This window comes from Amblyomma americanum, chromosome 10, assembly GCF_052857255.1.
Source record: "Amblyomma americanum isolate KBUSLIRL-KWMA chromosome 10, ASM5285725v1, whole genome shotgun sequence".
Classification (NCBI taxonomy): Eukaryota; Metazoa; Arthropoda; class Arachnida; order Ixodida; family Ixodidae; genus Amblyomma; species Amblyomma americanum.
The window spans coordinates 127,003,778-127,031,047 of record NC_135506.1 but is presented as its reverse complement, the minus strand read 5'-3'; the positions used below and the strand labels follow the sequence as shown (position 1 = coordinate 127,031,047).

The window sequence follows — 27,270 nt, the reverse complement described above, 5'->3', positions numbered from 1 at the left end:
TTTATAGTCGCCGATATCAAGGGGCTAGACCATGAAAACCACTCCGAGACTCCTCTTCATCTTTGACCTATTTATTCTAATTTTACATCGCTATATCAATGAAAGAGGCAACTAGGCGAGCTCCTAAAGGAAAAGGAGACAACAAGCTGACGACTATGCCGTCTTCGCCTATCCCACCGCTGGGCTTGCAGACGGCGAAAAGAACGCATGGTGCAGGGTCCCTATAGTGCAGCGCCTTTTCCCAAGCTTGGTTACCTGCCCGTTTCCGCCACGGACACTACTCTAAGAACGAGCCATCATCGTCATCATTATGATCAGCCTGACTACGCCCACTGCAAGGCAAATACCTCTTTCTAGTCTCATATTAACCCTGTCTTTTGCCAGCTGCGCCCACCGTATCCTCTCAAACTTCTGAATCTCATCCGCCCACGTAATTTTGTGCCACCGCCTGCTACGGTTGCCTTCTCTTAAAATCTACTACGTTACCTTTAAGGACCAGCGGTTATCTTTCCTTCGCATTAGAGGCCCTGTCCAAGCCCATTTCCTCCTCCTGATTTCCACCAAGACATAATTAACCCGCGTTTGTTCCCTCACACACGGCGGCCGTTTTAGGACTCCAAACGGTAACCTATCATTTCCCTTTCGACATCTTGCTTCGTTATTCTTAACTTAAGCTTAACCCTTCTCGTAGTCTTCTATGAATAAGAATGAGCCTCAATTGATATACGTAATTATGAAGCCATTTTTGGGTTCCGTTTCGTGTCGTGAAATTTTACTCGCTTGTACTCCCAAATACCTCCGTTGTATTTAGGAGTAAATAATTTAGTGCATATATGTGCACTAGAAATGATTTTGGGTGCGTGATATAGGGCAAGCCATTTACTCCAATTTGGGCGTTTTTTATTAACAGGTAGAAAGTTGCACAAGCCGCAGATGTTTAAGAGTAAGCATGCATATATTTACTGTCCAGTGGAACACGCGCACTAGAGAGCCTACAGCACTCCAGTTTCTAAATAGTATTTTGTGAGCGTAAACAGCTCAGCGCAGCGGCGTTAGAGAACCACATCGGTAAGAGGGAAAGGGTTACAACAAATGCTGATACACGCTGCATGGGCAAGCGTGGCTGCTAGGCGGTTATGCTTCGTTCGAACAACTGTTGTTATTCATTGTTACCTCGCAACGGAATGCCAATCTGTTACAACTGTGTGTTGCGAAACATGAAATCAGTTGTGATAGGATCCAAAGATAGAGTTCTTAAGAATTAAAAAAGATGGGGCACTTAATCTGTGCGATAAGTGTATGATATAACAGTGTTAAAGGGTTAAAGCTCATATATGCGGAATTTGTCAATCTCGACTGTGAATTAATAAATCTTTGAGAGTCCTCATGCAACTTCTGGCGCAGTTATGTAGCTTTTAATGATGCGCCACCGCCCTGAGCTGCAAGGTGCTGCCAACAGTGGCGCTGTGCGACCCAGGCTACTCTTCCCGAGCAACCTCTCGCCACCAATCATTAATTTAAATCCCAGCAGCCACGATAATCTGTTTGCTCACAGTCCGCTTGGAAGGTTGTGATGACGCCCCAAGGTCACGTGAGCAAGGTGGGCCAACAAGGCAGTTTCTCAGGGTGTTTTTTTCTCACAACGCCGAGGACGATGCCTAAAAAGAGGCCTGCAGAATGGGATCCTTAACGCCTGCGTGTAAATATTAATGATTAGGCTAGCCCCCGTGTCCTGTGAAGTCACTGGACGTGAAGAACCGTACGTAGTCCAAGCAAGTTTGGACTAGCGCTACAGCATGAATCGTTGGCCAAGCGTCGCTTTGGGACGGTAAATATTCCAATTTGTAAAATTTACAATTTATGCACTCCTGCTATTTTGCTTAATCCGCGAAACACAGAGAGAGCAGGCGCACACGCTTTGTTTATTTCTTCATTCTCACCCATTCCCTTATTTCTTCAATTACGATATGAGACCCAAGAGTTCTCCCATGGTAAGGCTGCTTTCGCACCTTTTATTGATGCGAAAGCATTATATGGCTAATGCGAATGAACAGCGGTCACGGGAAGTTTTTCGCAGAAAGTGTCCGCAAAATGTGTCCTCAGGAATTGGCACCCCTCACGTGACCTCATACGTCAAAATCAAAATTAAATGACTCAGTGAGGCTTAAAGTTGATGAAAGCGTAGCTGTTGTGAAAGATTGGCCGCTAGGGGATCCGTAGAGTCAGGACGGACCCCACATCGGCTTCGCTCAAAGACAGCGGAATTCGCCAATCACCCGCATCATCAGCCCAATTTTCAGCCCCCAGTGATTTTTGAATGTGAGTGCTGCACGCCTATGAATTTTCGACACGAATAAGCCATTTTTCGGGCACCCACTCCGCCTTCTTCCCACTGTCGTCGAGTTGCTTGGGCTAGGCCTTGCTCCGCAGGGAGCTGGACCAACTATCCAGGGCGGTTCCGCCACCAACGCCAGCAAGGATGTCCAGGTGAAGGGAGAGACTCTTCACCTCCGCGACAATGACCGAAGGGACTGGACTTACATTCTTGCTGTGTCTTCCCGCTCCAAGGACCTCCGTTCGTGAACCCCAGCTAGAGATACCACAGCGTCTGAAACCGGCGCTACCATGCCACCTCCTGCATGCGTTGACGCGTCAGCGCACCTAGGAGCTACGCGCAGATGCGCAACGTTCGTGGGAGCAGCCGCCGCTTCCGACAGCCGACTACAAGATCGTCTTCAGATCCTGAGGTGGGCTGCAGATGCACCTGCTTCCGCCCCTCCCAGATTCAGATACCAACGTGTACCAAAACCAGGGTAAACCCCCTCAAAAATGCCTGCACTCCAAGTACGCCCGTACAAGCTGACACGCTCGCATTGGTTCACATAGCCCACATCTAATACTAAGACAAGGGCTTCGCACTCGCAGCTTACAGAGCCCCATCGGACGGAGCGCTACAAGGAGTCATATCCAATGCGTACTGGAACGAGACCTCGACAGCCCTGCTTCAAAACGTTATCATCGGCAACCTGGAATCTCGCACCCTGAATGGACGCAATGCGTTCCTTTCTAATGGCCTAAAGAACGCGCCGTTCTTTATGGAGGAGCCCTCCACAGGTGTGTCTCATACTGAGGGCATATAGACGCTTGTACAACCTGCCGCGTCCCAGGCCACCGATCGGACGTGTGTGATTACTCAAGATCACATAAGTGCCCCCCCTGGGGGAAATCCCATCCCGAAGAAGGTGTGTCCTTTCTTTCTCTGCGGAGGCCAACATATGCTCGTCCCCCAGGAACACCCACTCTCGCTTATCGGCATCGCTGATATCTTGCTGTGTTCAACCAAGCAGAGCCAACAGACACAGCTTGACGGCTTCCCGTTCAACTGCTAGAAACTAACAAAACAGCAGCAAGAACTCTCTCCGTGTGACCTGGGAAGACAGCATTTTCGGCGACGCCACCCGTTATCTCCCGCACCCCAGTCATGCCAAGAGAGAGAAACAAATTAAATGGAATACCAGTCACTGAACGCTAGGGAAGAAGTTTCGTCTTCCCCGTCACCCCTATCCGTCGGCCGGAATCTCTTGAGACACAGCAGCAGCAAGGGCTTGACTGATGTCCTGATGGACGTTAGGGTCTGACCTACAGATCATAGCCTCGCAGGATTCTAGAGTGCGCGAGCTATCGCACCTAGTCGGGCATGTCCACAACATATGAACCTAAGTTGCTGCCTCGTCGCAAAATTTACACTGTGATCTGAAGACTTCAGGGTGCCACTTGTAGAGTACTGGGTTGGGAAAAATCCCCGTCTGTAAATTTCTTCACATAACCTCCTCTTATTGAGCTTTCTGTTTGCTGGCGGATAAATTTGTCGATTTAGTCGGTCATATAAAGTGATTTCCATATATAAGCGCCTATCCTGTCGGCCGTTTATAGTTTCGGTAACTTGGGAGGTTCTAGGGGTCGACCGGTGAAACCTCGGGTGACCGAGTTAGCCTCCTTGTTTCATCTATGTCCTTGGTCATCTGGTGCTGAAACGAGAGAACCATTACATTGTTTACGCAACGAGCCTACAGGCGCTTAAAGACGAAGACAGCGCACACACAAGACAGGAGTGGCGCCTGTACGCTTTTTGCGTGAACAATTTTATGCTACAAATAATTAGCTCAAATAAAAATCTTAAAATCTTGAGCAGCCCGAGTTCTCTGAGTCCTCCATCCATGTTTATTATACGGAATGCAGTGTCCATCTCTTTCCTCGATTCGTAACTTCCTAAAGCATTTTTTGAGTCGGTGATGACCACCCTTCTCCCCACCCCTCCCCCACCCTTGGCTAACGGCTAAGGCTATGGTCACTTCTTCTTCTATGGTCTCGACGCCACGGACTGTGCAGCATGCCACCGAGGTTCCGTCTTCCCTAACCGCCACAGCCGCGTGTGCCGCTTTGTTCTCGTATACTGCAGCGTCTGTATATAGGGCGTTCTGTCGACCTGTATACCTAGAATGTAGTGCCTCGCCTCTGTCTTTACGTCGTCCATCATGAAAGGTAGGGTGCATGTTTCTGGGCAGCGGAGGGTATTTAATCTTGTCCCTGATTTTTCGCGGTATGTCTCTTGAGCGCACATGCTCCTGCTTGAGTTCGTAGCCCAATCTCTCTAAATTTTCCTCCCCGTTTTAGATCCAAGTAGTGCTTGATGCTGCTTGGTAACGGCAGCCTGAGTCAGCTCTGCGAGAGTTTTCAACACCCCTAGCTTCGAAAGTCTGTCAGTGGACGTGTTCCTGTTCTCGGATTTCTTGACAGGACAAACTCACCGCGCACACGTCCTGCCAAGAAAATCCGAGAGCAGGAACTCCGTGCCTTGCGCGACTAGGTAAACGTCCTCCCTACAGACGGACCTGACGCTGAGCCGCTACATCACCAGTGTTACCTAGAACAGAACACAACATACATTCGGCAGTGATCATTCATTCATTCATTCATTCAATCATTCATTTCCTCAAAGTTCTCAATCGAGACATTACATGAGGGAGTGGGTGGTTATGGCAAACAAAGGAAATAAATTATGCTGAGAGGTTTTCGATGAGCCGCTTGAATGCTTGTGGGTTGATGATATGGTAACTTCGGTGGGCACATCATTCCAGTCTCGTGCTGTACGTATGAAAAATGATTGCTGAAAGGTCGCGGTATTGGCTTTCGGGGGATACACTGTATTTTGATGGCGAAAGCGGGAGATGCGATGTACTCTTTTTATGTAGGCGTTATCAAAAGGCAAGGAGTGGAGAAATTTATTAAAAAGGTTAAGACGTGCTATTGTACGGCGTTCAGCTAGAGGGTAGTTTTGTTTGCACTTTTAGTGTGGAGATAGTAGGAATAATTAGACAGAATGGAGCGTGTCGTGCGATTCTTAATCGACTCGAGGGCGTTAGTAAGATTATTGTACTGCGGGTCAAAAATAGGTTTAGCATACTCCAGCTTCGGTCGAACAAAAGTTAGAAAAGCAAGCGGTTTAAACGAAGGTGGAGCGAGCGAAAAGTTACGACGTAAATAGCCTAAAGCACGATTAGCAGAGTTTATTACGTGGTTAACTTGACAAGCCCAAGTTAGGTCGCGGGAGATATGCAGACCAAGATATTGGAAAGTTTCAGATGCTGCAATTTGCATGTTATAAATAGTATAATCGGGCTCGACGTGATTACGACGATGGTGAATAGACATAACATGGTTTTAGAAACGTTTAACGATATCAGCCAAGATTTACATCAGTCTTGTATGTGAGTATTGTGAGTTTGCAATGCCAAATGGTCGGCAGAGTTAAAAATTGCTCGGTAAATGGCATAATCATCGGCGAAGGGTCGGATATTAGAAGAAATATTATTACTGTCCCGTACAAAGAACCCCGTCACAAAGAACACACAAACTGATTAACTTGGGCGCCATTCGCGCTATGCGCACCACCCATTCAGATAATCCCGTTGCAGACATAGACGCCTAAGTGCAATCACATAAGCATGACGATCACCACGCGCACCGCATTGAAGCTGCCACCGAAACCCCTCGCCATATGCGAAGCAGCCAGGCTCGACCACCCGAGCTCGTTTCTTCTGCCCGACAGCCTTCCCGACCTCTGACCTGAACTTCACTGACATGAAACTTGCACATACATTTTTATTTTTTTATTTTATTGTGCATCGCGCTAGGGGGGAGTATCTGTAGCGAAGCTGGTGTCACCAGCAGCACTGAAGAAGACGAAGCTCTAGCTCGTGCAACACAGAACGCTTTCGGCAACCGGCCTGGTCAGCAACGTCAACAGCCCGCTCCGCCGGCTCTTCAGCCGCTGCTATCGGGACTCCAGTAAATGTGGATCACCTCATTACACCCCTATCCTAGACACACGTCTAGCCCACAGCCTCCTGGAACGCTGCAAAGAAAATAAACATAAAAGGACACCTAAAAAGCGGCTGTCCGCATTGCGGACAGAAATCTACTAACCATCTGAAGACCTCTGCCGATCGATTGGAGGACAGATATGCGAGGCCATCGGCGGAAACCTGTCAAGCAAACGCACATGGTGACTCCTCCGACTCCTCATTGACTCCAAAAATACTAAATCACTAACGCAACCAACAAGACAAGCCTCAGACATGAACATCTTGACGATCCCGAAGCTCTCCTAGACACACTTCATACCGCATGCACATGCACTTCAAACCACATGCCGGGTGACACACACATCTATCCTCCTACACAGGACTAGGCAAACCCACACTGGACACAGACACCACTTAGACGGAAGTAAGAGCTCTCCTCCGGATTCTCCGAACTAATCCGCATATAGAGCAGACCAAATCACAAACTCCATGCTCAGTAATCTCGACGATCAATAAATCACCCTTATTACGCAATACATCAACCAGTGCTGGAAGGAGGATGCCCTCCCGCAGTCCTGATGCGACGCGAATGTAATATTCATACCCAAAACCACACACCACTTGCACTCCAAAAACCTCTGCCCGATTTCGCTACCTTCATGCGTCGAAAAACTCGTCGAGCTTGTATCAGCGAGACTCACAAGGCACATAAAAAGCAACAACGTAGACTAGCATAGGATGTTGGGATTTCGCCCCTGTCTTTCCGCACAAGACGCCATGCTACAACTTACACACGAGAATACCGACCCGCTTCTTCCGAGTCACACCAAGGCAGTCTTAGCTTTTGATCTCTTAAGTTTTTTGATCGCATTCAACATCAATCGATCATGACTGCCTAACCCAAATGAATGTAGGTGCACGCACGTACTACACCTACATTCAAACATTCCCCACCGACGACACAGCTTTGATACTCTTCGGCCCTCTGTCTTCCCCCTCCTACACTCTTCAGATTATCGGCACCACTCAAGAGTCCATTCTCTACATTCCCGCTAACATTATCTTCATTCCGCTCGCCCAATAATTGTCAACTATTCCCCACCTGAAGCACACTCTTTATGCCGACGACTTTACACTGTGGGCTGCCCACAAAGTGATAGTGGCATAGACAACTTTTTGCAGGAAGGAGCCACCCTAACCCAAAATTACGCAAGCGGCTGCTCAGTGGCTAAGGCGCTTGTCTACTGAGCCTCAGTACCAGGGTTAGAACTCGACCGCGGCGGTCGCGTGTCGATAGGGGCGGAACGCCAAAGGCGCCCTTGTCTCGTGCGATGTCAGTGCACGTTAAAGATCCCCAGGTGGTTGAAATCATTTCGGAGACTTACACTACAGAGCCTCTATCTTCCTTTCTTCTTTCACCCCGTCGCGGTGGCTCAGTGGTTAGGGTGCTCGGCTACTGATCCGCAGTTCCCGGGTTCGAACCCGATCGCGGCGGCTGCGTTTTTATGGAGGAAAAACGCTAAGGCGCCCGTGTGCTGTGCGATGTCAGTGCACGTTAAAGATCCCCAGGTGGTCGAAATTATTCCGGAGCCCTCCACTACGGCACTTCTCTCTTCCTTTCTTCTTTCACTCCATCCTTTATCCCTTCTCTTACGGCGCGGTTCAGGTGTCCAACGATATATGAGACAGATACTGCGTCATTTCCTTTCCCCCAAAACCAATTATTCTTTCACCCCCTCCTTTCTCCCTTCCGTTACGGCGCGGTTTGGGTGTCCATCGAGATATGTGAAACAGTTACTGCGCGATTTCCTTTCCTCAAAACTTAATTTCAATTTCATCGGACTCTTGCTCCCCAGAGAAGTCCCAACTGCTTCTCATCTGTCCAAAGAACCACTGCTTCCCTCCCTGCCCCGTTGCCGTTGAACTGAAGAATGACTCGGTGCCGGAAGTTGACACTCTCCGCGTATTAGGCCTGCACATCCAGAACGATGGCAAAAACGCAACCACTCTCAAGAAACTCAAACAGGTCGTAGGCGCGATATCGCACCTGGCCCACAGAATTTCGGGCTACAATGGGGCATGAAGGTGCCCGACCTTTGTCATTTCATCCATGCCTTCGTCCTCAGCCGTGTGCCCTACCCTACCCCATAGCTACAACTATCCAAACACGACACAACTGCTTTGAATGCCTTGATCCGCAAGCCATTCAAGATCTCACTTATCTTCTCAATACACCGTCAGAAAGATTGCTAGGCCTGGGCCTCCACAACACGATCGGAGAACCCGTGGAGGTCCACCGACATCGCAATACGTCATGCCCACACAAATCTCCACAGTCCAGAATATCCTGGACTCTTTCCTTATCAGAATACCGGCGAATAACCCAACCCTCCTCCTCATTTCTCGAACCCTTCACCGCGAGCAGCTCATCAAGCCGTCGCCCAGAAATATGCACCAGTCCCAATATAAGCAGCGCCACAGAGCCCGCGCAAAGGCACTCCACCGAGAGCACTCCTCGCAGCCAGATGTCGTATGTGTGGACGCTGCACGCAGGGGTGATGAAGTGGCTGTGCTGTAATCTTCATCTGCCCACCTCAAACTACTTCTTCTCCTAGACACCTGGCCATAGGCTGCAGAGGAAGTCACCATTGCAATTGCCATCACCCACTGGGAAGCCCAGCACATTTTAATAGGCGTTAAAACAGCAATTCTAAGCTTTGCGCGATGCTGAGTCTACGTCCCTCATTTCGGCATACTTGGTACGCTTGATGCACCCCCACCTCGTCGAGAAGAGCTTATATGAGTGCCTGCGCACTCCGGGCATACCGGAAACGAGGCACCCAGCTTTTAGCGCGAGCTTTAAACCGGGCTCAGGGGGCCCCGAATCGGGGATTCAAGAAGCACCGAATACTCATTCATCGAGTTGAACGGTAGCCTAAGGACCTCCGTGTCCTAAACTCCCCTGTTTCAAATAAAGTTTTCACCACCACTACTTACGCAGGCCTACACAGCCGTGCGCCAAACCTACCCCCGCCCCACCCCTTCCTAGATTACAACACGCAATACTCTGGCGCAGACTACAGACGCAAGCACTTCCCTCAACCCTTACCCTAGCCCACTATCATCCCTCCTTCCCCACTCCTGCCTGCACACTGCGTCCATAACCCTTCGCTCTTCCCTCCGCATCCTCTCGCTATGCCCGGCGGACCCTCCTTCGAGGGGTCTAGAGAACTTCAACACTTGGGAGGACTGGGACACCCTGCTGCGCTCGGAACACCTGGCCGTGAAGACTATCCCCACCGGCCGGGCTGCCGGTGTTGTGGCCCTTAGAAACATAAAACAATTGAGTGCAGTGGTGTAGTGCGGGGACGGAGGGGGTGAAAAATTAATAAAAATGAAAATTGTTTTTTAAGGAGAGGAAATAGCACAGTAATTATCTCATATATATTGGTGGACACCGGAATCGCGCCCGAAAGGGAGGAAGGGAGGTGGGAGTTAAAGAAAAAGGAAAAAAAGGAGGTGCTGTAGTGGAAGGCTCTGAAATAATTACGACTTCCTGAGGATCTTTAACAAGCATTGAGATCGCACAGTACACGGGCGCCTTTGCGTTTCGCCTCTAATGAAACGCGGCCACCGCGTCCGGGTTCCCGGCACTCCGGATCAGTAGCCGAGCGCCTAACCACTGAGACACCGCAGCGGGTAAGGCCTATTGAAAAAAAATTGGAAATTGGTTCCTGGGAGAAGGAAATGGCGCCGTATCTGTCTCAAATACCGGTGGAAACTTGAACTGCGCCGAAGGAAAGAGATAAAAGAGGGACTAAGAGAAGAAAGGAAGAAAGAGGTGCCATAGAGTAGGGCTCCGGAATAATTTCGACCACCTGGGGGTCTATAACGTGCACTGACATCGCACAGCACACGGGCGCCTTAGCGTTTCGCCTCCATTGAAAAGCGGCTGCCGCGGTCGGGCTCCGCTCTTGATCGGTTTCGGCGCAGCTTCACACGGCGCACACTGAAGGGTGCTGGAGGTTATATATTTGTGCGTGGTCGGCGAAACTCGCGGAACATGCCGTAGTAAAGCTTGCCCTACAAAAAAATTACGAAAATGGCTGACTTTTTTATTACAGAGAATCCTTCACCAGCATTATTAAAACAGAAAAAATGTACAAAGAAAATTTAATCCTACAGAATAAAATTTTGTGTGACATAACCAAAGGGTTACGAGGAAAGAGCACACCACAAGATGGACTCTTCATCCATTGGTATAGAAACTACTGCAGGCTACCAAAAGCGTGGTAATGCTTAAAACACGGCACTCCGCGCAAGGCCTTTTTGCACCGCATGCACCAGATCCCGCTTTCCTTGCATATTTTCTTACCACTGCTCTTTCTTTGCAAGTAGCAGATGACGCACCAGCCTGTAGGCTCTTTTTTTTTCCCTCGGCGGACGTACAATGGGAAGTGGCACTAAGTAAGCTGTTTCAAATTCATAAGACATCCACGGCGCCTTTTCTTCTTTTCCTTACAACTCTTTGAATTCTTGCTGACGACCTCGTAAGCGAGTTTCAGCAGGTACTCTAGATGGGGTGCTCTTCTTCATTATTTCTGCTAGAGGATGAAGGAATTATACTTCGCCCCATTCAAGAAGTGCTTGTTCTTTTTGTAGGAAATCTTTTTTCTCTACTCTGGCGCCGAGTAGCTTGACAGCGTCTGGTTGGCCTTGTCGACGTGTCCCATTGTGTGATTACAATCCATGATCGCTTAATGCTTCATGGCCTGGTTCCCCATCTTTTCAATAAATGGCATCAATTCCGCACCGTGCACACTGAATAAAACCGTGACCAACTTCTTTTCCATGCATTGTAATGCCGAAGTGTAGAAATTGTCTATGGTAAAGCAAGTATCCCTTGTCAAGGAGAGGCTCCACAAGTTTCATTACACCTTTCATGGCGATTCGAGACCTGTCTTATCAATGAGGTCTTCAGGTCGGTGCCTTTGCCTGTATATATCACTGAATTCCAAATATATCCGCTTTTTGACTCGCACTGAAGGAGTGATTTGATGCCGAACTTGGCTCCCTACAGCTTCATGTACTGCTTCCGAGTGAGCCGCCCTTAGGAAAGCAACAAGCTTTCGTGGACAATTAGTTCATTCTCAGGCATGTACAATGTACGATATTTATTCAGGAGGTCCTGATATACCGGAGAGATTCTTCGCAGAAGAGGTTTAGGGTGTCCTTCAAAGTTCTGGATTGTCGTACTATCGACGAAGTGTAACATTCTCATCACAAGCTGGAAACTCTTTACAGGCATCATCTCTACAATTGCAGAAGTCTCAATCGGGCGATTTTTGGACCAGTAAAGCCTTTCGTTTTGTTTCTTCACGACGCCCTGAAGCAAGAAAAAGCTAAAACAGGCACGCAACTTATCGCGTGCGACAGGATTCCATTTTCGGAAGCGGGAGTGCTTGCCCAGCTTCTTTGAATTCAACAACCGAGAGGCATACAGCGGTTTGTGTCCGCTAGTCTTGCCCAGAAGTTAATCTTCGAAATATGGTTCAAAAAGCTGCAGTGGCTATGGAGGAAGCTGTGAACTGCAATCCCGATGAATCCTTGAACTCGAACCGTCGTGCGCTCATTCGAAAATTATTCAGGTAGATTGGACACCATTCAAGGAGCTGGAGACTGTATCGTCGATGCTCTCTTCGTCTTCAGATTCGCTGTCATTGACGCTGTCATCACTATCTTCTTAATTGAAGAACAAAAGACGAAGTCAACTTCCTCATAACTTTCGCTGTCATCCGACGGATCACACTCCTCCGCATTATAACGCCGCGCGGATCAAGCCATGCTTGTTTGAAAGGGCGCGAAAACCTGGTGCTAACAGCGTGAGCAACAGCACAATCTTTTCCTGCCACCTAGTGTCGTGACTGTTAACCAATAAACACGCCAATAACAGAATGGGAGTTGCCATCTAAGTTTTAAATGTAAAACACCATTAGACGAGCTGCGCTAGTCAAATGCCATTTAGAGAGCGGTTAAATTCCCGTAACGAGGCGACCTCATCATAAGCGAAAAAGTGGTGTGTGCGTGTGACAGCCTTAGGTCGTCAAAAACCCTGTTGTAGTATGTAACAGATTTGCGCTGAATGCGTTGGCGTAGCCAACGTTGTGGCAGAAACGCTGCACTGAAGCTATAGGCCGGCGGCGTTGATGATGTTATTGGCGGTGGCGTTGACGACGTTTAGACCGATGATTTTGTGGAAAGGAAGGGCGCATAACTGGCTCCTGGGTCAGTGGATGCCTCAATCGCGCTTTGAGGTTTCGTGTTGGTGGTGAGAGAGCGCTCACGACGTTGTGCCAGACACGCGGCGCTGCAGCAATAGGCCGCAGCGTTCATTAGATGACCGACCTCTCGCGATCAACCATTAATTTAGCTGCCACTTGCCAGGGTGGCCGGGTGGGCGCGCTACCTACCAAGTGTGGGGAATGCACACAACGTTACAGACTCCAAGCCGTGTCGAGTTGCCCGATACGCCACTGTTTTCGCTATCTAACCAGGTTCAGCAGTAGTTAAAAAATGAACATGAAAATTGATGTTTGAGGAGAGGAAATGGTGCAGTATCTGTCCCACATATCGGCGGACACCTGAACCGCACCCTAAGAGCAGGAATGAAGGAGAGAGTGAAAGAAGAAAGGAAGAAAGAGGTGCCATAGTGTAGGGCTCCGGAATAATTTCGACTACCTGGGGATCTTTAGCGTGCACTGACATCGCATAGCACACGGGCGCCTCAGCGTTTCGCCTCCATCGAAACGTAGCCACCACGGTCGCGTTCTAATCCGAGAAGTCCAGATCAGCAGCTGAGCGCTCTAACCAATGAACCACCGCGGCGAGTGCAGTAGCCCCCCCACCCCCCCCCCCCAAAAAAAGAATTAGCGGTGGGTAATCTGCAGTAGTTAAACCGAAGCAAAATTTTTGGGCAGAAAATGAAATGGCGCAGTAACTGTCTCACATATCTCGGTGGATAAACGAATCGCGCCGTAAGGGAAGGAATAACGAATGGTGCGCGAAATTGTTCAGAATCCACCTACTACGACAACTCTTTCTATGTTCTTTCCCTACAAGTTTCCTCCCATTCCTTAAGGCGTGGTGCGGGTGTAAAGCGAGATGTAAGACAACTACTGTGCCATTTCGTTTTTAATATTCATTTTTTTAACAAAACCTGGAGACCTCAAGCACGCTACTTGTAAATACGCTGCGGACGGTTCAGTGTGCTCGGCTACTGAACCGGAGTACCCGGGTTCAACTCGATCGCGGCGGCAGCGTTTCGGTGGAGGCGAAACACAAAGATGCCCGTGTGCTGTGTGTTGCCAGTGCACGTTAAAGATCCCCAGGGGGTCGAAATTATTAATGCGAAAGCTTTACTTAGCTATGTCGGCGAGGTCGTGTCCGCAAAACGTGTCGGCAGCAGTTGTGACGTTATTTATTTATTTATTATTTATTAGTTACCTGCATCGCCCCGGAGGGCATTACAGCGGGGGGTACAGACTTCATTTATAGGTATAAAGCAATTATTGCAGTGCATGGAAAAATGCTTCGTTTGATGTAATACATACAATGCTCGATGGCAAACTGTTCCAGTCCCGAACAGTTCTAACAAAAAAAGAATAAAGCAAGACGTCACCCTTGCAAGAAAATTCTCTGACCTTCAAGCAGTGGTCCAGTCGCTTTGATATATAATGAGGTGCCTGGATATATTGTTCGCGGTTTATGCCAGTTTTTGAATAATAAATCTCATGGAAAAATTTCGATCTGATGTACCTTCTACGGTCCTTCAACTCTTGCCAGTTAAGCTTTCGTTTGCTTTCCGTCATACTGACTTGCCAATTATAATTACCAAGAACAAATCTAACTGCCCTATTCTGAATTTTCTCTAATTTTCCTACACACTCAGATGTGTGCGGGTCCCAGCAAACACATTTATATTCAAGTATGGAGCGTACATAACTGAAATACAGCTGTGTTTTTAAGTTACTTGGTAAATGGCTAAAATTCCGCCGTAGAAAACCCAAACGTGACGCTGCCTTATTCGCAATATAATTAATGTGCTTATTCCATCGTAAGTCAGATGTAAACAAGACGCCTAGATATTGAAATGACTTGCTTATGTTGAGAGTAAGATCATTAATTCTATACCTATACGGATGATTAGCACGTTTTCTTGTGAAGGTGACGTGAACAGTTTCGTTTATATTTAAGGACATGTCCCAACGTACACACCAGTCTGCCACAGTATCTAAATCAGTTTGCAGGATTTGTGAATCAGAAGTGGAATTTACTACTCTGTAAACAACACAATCATCGGCAAACATCCTGAATGAAGACTGTATGCCAACTGAAATATCATTAATATACAGCAAAAACAAAAGTGGTCCCAATACTGAGCCTTGGGGAACTCTCGACGTAACTGGTGCATACTGTGAAGAAATACCGTTCAGAACAACAGCCTGCCTTCGTAACGACAGATATTCTGCAATCCACGCAATTACTTTACAATCCAGGTTATACGCTTTCAATTTGGAGAGAAGACTGTGCGCGACAACATCAAATGCCTTGCGGAAATCCAAGAAAACGCAGTCCACAATTTGTTGCTTATCGATTGCCGATGCCAAATCATGAACGAACTCCACCAGCTGCGTACTGCAGAAAAATCCACGCCTGAAACCATGTTGACTAGTGCATAAGAGATTGTGTTCGGTGAGATGGGCCATAACGGAACTATATATTACATGCTCCATAATTTTACAGGTTATACTGGTTAAGGAAACGGGTCTGTAGTTCTGAACGGAGTTTCGCATACCACTCTTATGTATGGGCACGACACGCGCTACCTTCCAATCAGCAGGCAAGTCGGTTTCATTAAGAGACTTCTGGAACAGCCGGGTGAAATACAGACATAATGTATCCGCACAATTCCTTAAAATTGCGGCAGGAATGTCATCAGGGCCACAAGCCTTAGCCTGATTCAATTCCTTCAATAATTTATGCACACCGTCAACACAAAGAGTAACTTCCGGCATGCAATCTATTTCAAGAGGTAATGCAAAACAGACAGAACGTGAATTAGGTGGCAAAAACACAGATGAAAAATAACGGCTAAACATTTCAACTTTAGCCTCATCATCATGGATGATTAACTCATCATTTTTCAGAGCTGGTACTGAGCTGTCATCCTTACCATTACGCTTCACATATCTCGAAAATTCTTTGGTATCTCTGACAAGTTTTTCTCCTAAATTCGAAAAATACAAGTCTTTAGCGATGCGAGACTTCTGTGTGAATTCATTTTTTATTGTTTTCAGCAAAGCCAAACACTCTGGCGATTTAGACAACTTGTATCTTCGATACATTCGTCGCTGTCTGCGAACAAGGGCACGTAACTCGGTGTTAAACCAGGGTTTATCTCGAGCTCTCTTACTTGATATAACGCTTAATGGAATAAAAGCTTCACGTAATTCGAACAATTTCTGTTTGAATGTATTCCATAGCTGTTCGATATTTAAGTTATCCGCGAGTTCATCAAAAGTTGGAAAGAACGAATCGAAAGCAGCGCTAATCGCCTCGTAGTTGGCCCTGCTGTAGACATAAATCTTTCGCCTAGGTGGTTTTGCAACCTTCACGTAGTGAACTAATAAATCTGCTAGAATAATATTGTGGTCGCTCAAACCAGGCAACGCTTGTACATTGCATACAACATCAGGCACGTTACACAGCAAGAGGTCGAGTACGTGACCAGTTCCGTCCGTTCGTGATGGCTCATGCACATACTGACAAAAGGTGTTGGAATCTAAAATGTCAAAAAAAGTTGAGTATAGATTCCCTCGAGCTATATCTCTTGGTTCGTCAGCTGACCAGTCAATTTCCGGAAGGTTAAAGTCCCCCCCTAAAACAAGGCATTCAGTGTTAATGGTTTCAAGAAAATGAGATAGGCCAACTAGCGGATTTACAGAAGGACCAGGAGGCCTCTAAAATGACCCAAGAACCATTGCTTTCCCGTTCGGCAGTCGTACTTTGCAAACAACCAATTCAGTTTCACTATCAGAGAATTCCATTTGAGCGCACGGGACACTTTTATGGACCAAAATAAACACTCCTCCGCCACGTGCACAACGGTCGCGACGAAAACACTCGTACGTGTCAGGAAATATTTCAGCACTTGAGATGGTCGGATCGAGCCACGATTCTGTTCCCAAAACAAAGGTCGGTTGGACGGTACGAAGAAGAAAGTGAAAGTCATCAACTTTATTTTTTATACTGCGGCAATTGATTGACAAAATGCTGACCGGGCACATCGCAGAATGAACAGTGGTTTGTCATTGTTCCCGTACGGTGCCGGCTTTACAGTCCCATTGGAAACGCCTACTACCCAAATGAAGCGTGTCATATTTCAGAACTGCTGTCGCGCCTTTTTCGCCATTTTGTTTGGCATAATCCTATAATTTATTTCTCTTATCACGGAGAGTACGGGAAAAGTCTTCAGATATAGCAACACTGGATCCCTTGAGCTTGAATGCATTTGCAAGCACAGCCTGGCGGTCTTTAAAGGAATTGAAGCGCACAATGATAGGCCGATTTTTTCCTTGGGAGAATTTACCCAGCCTATGAGCACGTTCAATATACACGGAAGACAATTCCAGCTTCTCAGTGCACTGACTTATGATAAGCTCCTCAGACTTGGCTGCCGTCTCACTGTAATCAGAATCAGTTAAGCCGTAAAAAATCAAATTATTACGCCTTCCACGATTTTCAAAATCGTCTATTTTTGCAATCATACTTTTCAGAACTTCATGATCTTTTCGTTGTTGATCTTCAACGTTGGCTAGAGTTGTTTCAATTGCGTCAATTTTTCCTAACTTAGTTTCCAATACAACAAGCCGGGCTTTTACGTCAGTTACGTCCGCGGTAAGCTGCGATAACTTGGAAAGAATCGTGGTTTGACCATTCAACAGCTCTTGAAATTGTTCAGCTGTTGCTGGGCCAGGGTTACTCTCAATATCCCCGCCACAAAGCAACAAGATTAGCAGATAAAACGCTGGGCTACGAAAAACTGAAAAATGCCTCTTAACATACAGACGATTTGACAGCACAAAACCGCGTGGCTTACAGGAAAAAGTAAGATAAAGCATTTGGGGTGGAACCGGCAAAATGTAGCGCGACGGTTTCAAAGGGTGAAAAAGACCAACCTGCGTGAGCAGTAGAAAGCTTGTAAGGGTCACCGCCATCTCGCCGGTTCCACGCCCCATCGTTACAGTGCTGCTCCGATGCTTTTGTAGCCGACACTTGGCAGCGTCGACGCCCACTTGGCAATGTTGCCAGCTCGGAATCACAAACCGTTCAAATTCGTCGCTGGCTGGGCACTGTCGCAATTCGAAGTTCTCAAACAATGCAGTCGTACACGAAGAACCACTGTCGACCAATTCCGGGCATACGTCGTCGAACGGAAATCCGTCAGGAAGGACCGCCGCCAAAATGTTCGCCGAAAACACCTGCGCGAGCAGTAGAAAGCTTGTAAGGGTCACCTCCATCTCGCCGGTTCCACGCCCCGTTCTCAGTATAGTTGTTGCTGCGACTGCAGGAAGAATGAAAAAGGAAAGTACACAGGGGTCCTGTCACTGGCTCATGCTGCGCCACAATCGGTGCCACGTGCAGACAGTAGGAGAGTTGAAAGAGATATGAGACGAAAGATTGGAAAGAAAGGGCGCTCTTCGCAGCAACCGCGTAATCTTAAGAGATGACAACGGTTTAGCAAAACATACCCCCGGTGACAAAGAGCCCTTGCTACATGGGTGTTCCCTAGATCCCAGCACCGTAGGGCCAGGAAACTACCCACCCTCACCCGTTTACAGTTCACAGTACAGTTAGGATCAAACGGATGGCTGTACTTGAATGAGGCTGATATGAAACTGGTGCACAAAAATAATTACGGCGCCAGGCTGATTACTTAATCGTAGCCAAAAGATCATTGTGCTCGTCAAGACACCCGATTAGCTGTGGCACATATGGTAACGAGGGGCCGTAAAAGATTAGAGTCGGGGTATATTTTCGCCCGCTTAGCAATTCTCTGTTCACCTGCTGCTCCGAAGCTTGACGCCTTTCTGCTCCGTTCGCATGCACGCACAGTAACCATCCGACTGGTGTCTACATTTTCTTATTAAATTGCTGCTCAGCTGCATAATGGGTGAAGTGACTGGTGAAGCACTCGTCATAGAAATGTACGTTTCATGATTTCAGTTTCGTGAGCAATTTTTTTTAAAGCGGAAGCAACAAATGCCTCATCGGCAACGAAACGCGGCGTCGGCGTTGACCAGCCGCAGTGAAACCAAAATCCGAGATGGGGGCACTATGGTAACGAAGAAAATTAAATGTTCTTCCAAAGGTGTGGGAATCGAACTCAGTACGCTTTCAGACTGCGAGGTGAGCACGCATTCAATAGGCGAAAACCCTTCTTTCTCTTTAGTGAGGCCAAAAACCGTGATACGCGTTGCCGAACGAACGTGAACCTACTATAAGCGTTGCTTTGCGACTGTATGTTTATGAGAACGCGGGTGATTAAAAAAGAACTGAAAAACAAATAAAATGAGACTATTAAATGCTTTCAAATTCATAGCTTGCAGTTAACATTTAGTGCCCTCAGTGTGTTTCCTCGGAATTGTCTGCGATATGTGGAATATGTCAGACGTGCATTGGTTTCTGCCTTTTCGCCGTGCAAATTAAATGCGCTGAGCGAATCACACCTGCGTTTAGGTTGTGACGCGTATCCTAGTTTTCGGGACGCAATAAGTACCTGTCGTAAGATCTTGGTTTCAATGTCCTTAGTGACATATTAGCAGCATATTCTTTTTAACCATGCCAGGTCGTCGAACAAAACAAAAGAAGTTGTGAAGGACCCGAGTGTGAAGAAACATTTGCACGGCCTGTTTGCCAAGAGGATCTTTCACTTTGGGTACATCAACACTCCGACCTATCAATTTAACAAGCATATTATGGAGGAGCTGCTACACATACTGAAGGTAAGCACACGAGATTCAACCAGTAGACAAGGAAGAAAAGCCTTTCAAGCTTCAACTCTGTGGCAGGGTTTTCTTCTTCATGAAGGCATTGTAGGCCGGGATGGCTAGCTCTCAAGCAAAGCGAACAAGAGCGCGCATGTTGAGCGCCGGACTGGACAAGTCACATAGTCTCCAGGGGCTGTAAATATGCATTCACTATATCATAGCGCGTTGGGCCGCTAGGTATTTCTGCAGCGCGCACAAAAAACCAACTGTTTCTTGTTTTGTGCTCATTCTCTTTGTGCGTGCTTTTTCACGGCGCATGTGCATTCAGAGTGCCGCTGCGAATATACAGCCGCATAATCACTAAAATTGCAGCCAATCCCATAGTGCCTAGTTCACAAAAGAAAATTGTCTTGCACGTGTTCTGAAATGCAAATACACGTGTGTTCTACACTGTACACCGCCATTGTGTTTAGCCCGCCATTGCTCCGCTGATTGACCCCGCCATTGGGGTTCCCAGCACGTCGCATTTAGATGGAAGTACTAATGTTTACCATCATCCGAGACCTGAAGCTTCGAAGACATCGCAAGATGAAGATGACCTCTGCACTCTGAAGTGTATAGAAACTAGAGCAGTAAAGTTTATCCTATATTATCGAAGCCTTGCTTCGACCTTCATATTCGGTTAAGCGTCAGCCCGACCAGACCACATAAGAGCCAGCCACTCTCCCTCGCCGCACATTCCGTCCAATGGAAGACACAACCACGCTGAGCAGACCATACAGCTTGATCAAGGCACACTAAGGATACAGTAACAAAGAGACTCACACGTGTCCATGCCATTCGTCGCATGCGTGGAGCTCGACCTTCGGCTCTTGGCTATCACTCGACATAATCCCCTTGGGGATAGGATGTGTGAGATTTATTTATTCAAAACAACTTACAGGCTCCTGAAGGGCATTCAGTAAGGGCGCGAAAGAATCACAAATCTACAAGTGAAGCTAATTAATGCAACATGATATTAAAGGGCTAAGCAAAAATAAAAAATTTTACCCTGGAAAACTTGGAGGCAAAAATATACATAGATGCAAGGTACTTAGTAGTAGCATGAATCTTGGACACATGGCAAATAAAAATAGCAAAAAATGCAGTGGTCACGGTAGATGCGCCAGTCGCTGTAGAAGTTGTTAGAAGCACAAAAATCCAATATAAACCTCAATAGCAACGGAGAAAGAAAAACGCACTGTGATACAGAAAGGCAAAGAAAAAAGAAGATACGTTGTCATTTCAGATGTCTGCGTAGCCGTCTCTGGAATGGTAGATGGTTGCAGCTGCAGATGCACGCGGTACTATCAGGAAGATCATTTCAAAGAGCGATTGCATGCGATAGTGCAGATGAATTAAACGCTTGAATTTTTTCATGTATGTGGTTTATGCTGCAGTGATATTGTAGGCGGCCTCAAATGCGTCCAAGTGCTACAAGCGATAATGTACATGGCATGGTGGTGTAATGATATTTATAAAATAAGCATAAGAGAACAATGGAACGGCGAATGTCTAAACGCTCGAGGCCGATATCAAGTTTGATCGTTGTTATGCTGTAGAGGAGACTGTAGTTGTCTGACATGAAACGGGTGGCTCTATTCTGGACTAGCTCTAGCATGCTGATTAGGTACTTTTGATGCGGAGGCCCTGTAGGCGATGAAAAGTCTTGTGGCCGTACGATTGCTAGATATGCCTAATATCCTACGCTGTTAGGAAAGTTTCGCAAGTTTCTACGCAGGCATCCTAGTGATCTGGAGGACTTGTCGCAAATCGCGTGAATGTGCGTGGCCCAAGAAACTTACATCATATGAATGCCTTAATATTTGAATTATGATGCGCGAGACACTACAGTGTAATTTATTACGTGCAAGAAGTTAGAATTAGTACGCATGCAGCTGCAAGAAATGATCTTGCATTCTTTTGGAGTTAAGCGCCATTTTTTATTTATTACACCTGTCTTAAATATGGTTCAGGTGACTTAAGAGTATAAGGAAATCATCGGTAGAACCTATAGAACAGTAAGAGATTGTTGCAAATGGGTTGCAAGCCCCAAGGGTAGCGTTGGCCTGGCGGCCTGGGGCAAAGCTGGAAACATCCGAACGTCCCGGCAAAGGATGAGTCGACTGGCAACAGAACAACTTGTTTATTCTGGCAGCGCAAAAGAGCAGCCGGTCAGGGCGACCACGTTACTCGAAGGAAGAAATCGAAGTCCCTCCTTGGCGTCCGGCGCAGCTGCCTTTTATACCCTCGGAGTCGAGGGCAAGAAGGAACGGCTTGGGATGAGTCGCACGAGACGGCAACGCACGGACATGTACAGACGTGACGGGCGCGTCCGCCGGGCCGGCGCCGGTCAGACCTCCTCGCCTCCCAGTTGGGGAGCTCCTCTCCCCGGCTTCCGCGCTTTGACAAGCGTGGGCACCAACATGCACACACACACACACACGCACACACGACGACACGTGGCATTGAAACCTGCCTGGACGCGCTTGGCGGGAGGCGTTACGGCAGCACTGAACGGGCCCAAAATGACCGCCACTTTGGAACGAAGCCCCGGCGTCCGTTGCATCCGCGCCGGCTATACCGCGCGTCGTAGGCGAAACGTAACAGACCGCCCCGCCGGGAGAAGGAGATCCCGATGGTCAGGGGACTGCATCCGCTGTCCGGAGGGATGTCGCTCGATGACGCTCGTAATCAAAACCGGTCGTCCCTCGACGTTGCTTGAGCGCAGCGCACAGAGAAGGCCTCGTTCTCAGGTTCAGGATCACACAGGACACTGCAAAGTGACTTCGGGAGAGTTGCCATTTTTGTGCTCGTTCCCAGCAAGCGTTAGAACTACGCCGAAACGCAACCGCTCAGTCAGCAAGCACGAGACAACCCTCACTAAGCTCTGCCAGGCTCTTTCCCCTTTTATACTACTGCCTAGTTCCTTACAGTAGTCAAGCAGCACTCAGAACGCGCCCACAAATTGGAAAATTGCACTAGAAAGCACATAATCACTTTGAAACACTAAACAAAAGCAATATGTTAAAAATCCTGCCTCAGGAAGAAAACATCAGTAACAAACAACTTTGAGGTGGATTCCCACGTTAGGGGCTTCGACTTAAGCCATCGGCGTTACCGTTGAGACTCCCCTTTTTGTAACGCACCTCAAAGGAATATTGTTGCAAAGCGAGGCTCCAGCGCAGGAGGCGGCCATTTTTGGGAGAGATGGTCTGCAGCCATTGGAGAGGGCAGTGATCCGTCTCAATGACAAACCTCGAGCCGGCTAGGTAGCATGACAATTTCTGAACGGCCCACACGAGACACGCACACTCTTTCTCGGTGGCGCTGTACGCCTGCTCACGACAGGTCAGCTTACGACTAGCATACAGGACGGGGTGTTCCACTTCTCCATTTTCCCGTTGGCACAGTACAACGCCCATGCCTCGCTCACTAGCATCGCACTGAACAACGAACCCTTTTGTGTAGTCTGGCGATCGTAGCACAGGTTGGCTTGTTAGGGCGCTCTTTAGGGCGCTAAAAGCTCTTTCCTTTGTCTCGCTCCAGACGACTGTTTGGGGCTCTGTTTTTCTAAGAGCATCCGTCAGGGGAGCCGCGATATCGGAGTACCTGGGGATGTACCTCTGATAGTAGCCGGCGACACCTAAGAACGACCGAATATCGGTCTTCGTGCGCGGTTGCGGGAAGTCTCGCACAGCGGCCACCTTTATTTCAGAGGGGCGGCGACGACCCTGTCCAATCACGTGACCGAGGTATACAACCTCGGCTTGTGCTAATTGGCACTTGGGAGCCTTGACTGTCAAGCTCGCTTCGCGCAGGCGGGTTAGCACTGCCCGCAAGTGTGCCATATGCTCAGACCAGGATGCGGAGAATATCGCTACGTCGTCTAAATACGGTAAAGCGAATTCTTCCTGTCCCCGCAACACTTTGTCCATGAGGCTTGAAAAGCAGTATGGCGCGTTCTTCAAACCAAAACTCAAAACTTTAGGACGGAATGTTCCCATTGGTGAAATGAACGCCGCATACCTACTAGCCTCTTCTGTAAGTGGAACCTGCCAATAACCCCTGACAAGATCTAGCGTGGAAATAAACTGAGCGCTACTAACTTTCTCAAGGCGCTCCTCGATGTTAGGGATCGGATAAATTTGATCCTTAGTGATGGAATTAAGCCTGCGGTAGTCGACGCAAGGACGAGGTTCCTTGCCCGGTACCTCAACTAAAATCAAAGGGGAGGTATAATCACTCTCACTCGCCTCAATAACACCGAGCTGTAGCATTTTCTTTACCTCAGCCTCCATAATATCGCGCTGGCGGGGTGACACCCGGTACGCCTTGGATCGTACTGGCTCTGGGGAGGTAAGTTCTATATCACGAGTAAGGACAGAAGTCCTACCAGGCCTCTCAGAGAACTGACCTTGAAACTCTTGTAAGAGTTGGTGTAGTTCGGTTTTCTGCTCAGCCGACAGCGGTGCTTTAATGATTAAGTCACTAATGACCTGATCAGTGTCTTCCCTGTTCGTCACTGAGCCTAGTCCCGGAAGCTCGATCGGAAGCTCTTAGGGAACGTTTACCATCATACACACCACTGCTTCCCGTTGTCTATAGGGTTTGAGCAGATTACAGCGGTAAACTTGCTGTGCTTTCCGTTTTCCTGGCAGACTCACCACGTAGTTAACATCCGACAGTTTTTGAACAATCCGTGCTGGGCCCTCCCACTGCACGTCGAGTTTGTTTTTTAGCGATGTGCGCAATATCATTACCTCATCGCCCACCTCAAAACGACGGGCCCTGGCTGTCCGATCATAATAAACCTTGGCCCTCTGCTGGGCCTTTGCCATTGCTTCACCTGACAACTCCTGTGCCCTTCTTAAGCGTTCGAGGAGACTAAGAACGTACTCGACCACGACTGGGTCGTCGCCCCTGCCTTCCCACGAGTCTCGAAGCATGCGAAGCGGAGACCGCAGCGAGCGACCGTACACCGGCTCAGCTGGCGAAAACCCCGTAGCCGCATGCGGCGCGGTCCTTAATGCAAACATCACCCCAGGCAGACACAGCTCCCAATCACTTTTTTGCTCAAAACACAATGCTCTCAACACGCGCTTCATGACGGAGTGGAGCTTCTCAACGGAATTCGACTGTGGGTGGTACACTGAGCTGTGTAACAGCTTTACCCCACACCTTTCGAGAAAGGCTGTCGTCAAAGCGCTAGTAAGCACTGTGCCCTGATCTGACTGGATTTCCGCAGGAAAACCAACTCGCGCATATATGGACAGTAGTGCATTGACTATCTCAACTGAGCTGAGTTCTTTAAGCGGCACTGCTTCAGGGAACTTTGTCGCTGGGCAGATCACAGTCAAAATGTGTCTGTACCCTGTGGCTGTTACCGGCAGAGGTCCCACTGTATCAATAACGAGCCGTCTAAAAGGCTCCGTAATGATAGGTACCAACTTCAACGGCGCCCTCGATTTGTCCCCTGGTTTGCCAACCCGCTGACAGGTGTCACATGTCCTCACAAAGTGTTCTGCGTCACGAAAACACCCTGGCCAATAGTACTCTTGCAAGAGACGGTCCTTAGTCTTCTTAACTCCTAGGTGTCCGGACCACGAACCGCTATGCGACAAGCGCAACAGATCCTGACGGTAACACTGAGGCACGATCAGCTGATCGAACTCCACTCCTCTGCGGTCTAGATACTTCCGGTACAGGACCCCACCTCTTTCCACAAAACGAGCATTTTTCTTGGCGATACCTTCCTTGACATTGCAGCGCATGTTTTCTAGGCTGCCATCCTTTTTTTTGCTCGGCTATCAAATCCGACCGGCTGACTTTTAGCAACCTATTATGTCTATCGGACGTAGGCGCGATGAGCAAATCTGCATATAGCTCTTCTAACTTTCCCGTGTCGGGCATTTCCTCTCCAGTACCTGGTGCCTTCAACGCTACAGGCTCAATTTTATTCAGTTCGGACATGCTCTGAATATCAGCTTGCTGCGCCTCCGACCCTTTCTCATTGTTCGACAACGTCGGCCCCGCAACTACCGCCTTTGCAGCGAGCTCCCGAACTCTCGATCTGGTTAAGGCCTGAACGCTAGCCTCACCAAACAAAAGCCCCTTCTCGCGCAGGAGGTGATCGGACCTGTTCGAAAATAGGTACGGGTACTGGGGGGGGGGGGGGGGGGGGCAGCATAGATGACACTGCGGCCTCTGTCTCAATTTCTCCGAAAGGTCCTTCAATAAGCACTTTTGCTACGGGCAGACACACGCTATGAGCTTCCACGGCTTGCTTGATCCATGCGCACTCGCCCGTGAACATATCGGGTTCTACGTAAGAGGGGTGAACTACATCCATTGTAGCTGCGGAATCACGAAGCACTCGGCACTCTTTCCCGTTCACGAGGAAGTCTCGCATGTAAGGCTCGAGAAGCTTCATGTTCTCGTCAGTGCTGCATAATGACAAAAACACGACTTTTGTTTTTGTTTCTGGACACTGCGCCGAAAAGTGGCCCGGCTTCCGGCACGTATAACACACGCGCGCTTGCCTCGTCTCGAACCGCTTTCTGCGTTCGGCTTCGGCTGCCGCCGTCTCCTTACGTTCGGTCGGACTGCTTTCACTCGCATCCGCACTACGTGTGTCCCCCCTTGCTCTCATGGGTGTGAACTTCGGCCTCTCAGACTTGGAGCCAAATTCACCCTTTTGACCGTCCTTAGCTCCGCGAGCCCGACGCGTCACAAACTCCTCGGCTAGCTCGGCGGCTTTAGCCACTGTACTAACGTCTGGCCTATCCAAGACCCAGTACCGCACGTTCTCAGGTAACCAACTATAAAACTGTTCTAGCCCGAAACACTGCAGAATTTTCTCGTGGTCACCAAACGCTTTCTCTTCTTTGAGCCACTCCTGCATGTTTGACATAAGCCTGTAGGCAAACTCTGTATATGACTCGCTTCTGCCTTTTTCATTTTCCCGAAACTTCCGACGGAACGCCTCCGCTGACAGCCTGTACTTTTTTAGCAGACTCGATTTCACTTGGTCGAAATCCTCTGCCTCCTCTCTCTTCAAGCGAGCGACTACGTCGGCCGCCTCGCCGGGTAACAAAGTGAGCAAGCGCTGTGGCCACGTTTCCCGAGAGAACCCCTGCTTCTCGCACGTTCGCTCAAAGTTAACCAGGAACAAACCAATGTCCTCTCCAAGCTTAAACGGCCGCATCAGGTCAGTCATTTTGAACGATACCTGTTCTCCTGCACGTGTGCCTGACTTCCATTACGAGCGCGTTCCATCTCTACCTCGAGACGCTTCATTTTCAAAGCGTGTTGACGGTCGCGCTCTTCTTTCTCTTTTTGCTCTTTACGTTCGCGCTCTTCTTTCTCTTTTTGTTCTTTACGTTCGCGCTCGTCTTTCTCTTTTTCTTTTTGTTCTTTACGTTCGCGCTCGTCTTTCTCTTTTTGTTCTTTACGTTCGCGCTCGTCTTTCTCTTTTTCTTTTTGTTCTTTACGTTCGCGCTCGTCTTTCTCTTTTTGTTCTTTACGTTCGCGCTCGTCTTTCTCTTTTTGCTCCCTCTCCTCAATGGTCTCAAGGCATTCCGACAGCTCGTCATCCTCAGCCTCCAACTCAAGAATAGCCCTTAGCAGTTCTGGTTTTCTGAGTTTGTCTGAGACATCCAGACCAAACTCTCTTGCAAGCTCCAGCAATTTCGGTTTGCGCAACGACTTCAAATCCATGGCTGCTCCGAATGCTGCTTTCTCTACTGCCTACTATTGTCTTGCCGCAAACTAACCCGGCAGCAACGACAACCACAATTACCAGCTCTGTTTCTGAC

At 48.3% G+C, this 27,270-nt stretch overlaps 1 protein-coding gene across 2 annotated transcripts in view; it reads left to right on the top strand.

Moving 5' to 3' along the window:
* LOC144106695 (uncharacterized) overlaps positions 1 to 27,270 on the top strand; it is a 196,239-nt gene that overhangs the window by 107,340 nt on the left and 61,629 nt on the right. For both annotated transcript variants that reach the window (XM_077639537.1, XM_077639536.1), the window contains one exon: positions 19,273 to 19,429. In XM_077639537.1, the coding sequence (XP_077495663.1) occupies positions 19,273 to 19,429 (157 nt within the window). The remainder of the gene's footprint in view (positions 1 to 19,272; positions 19,430 to 27,270) is intronic.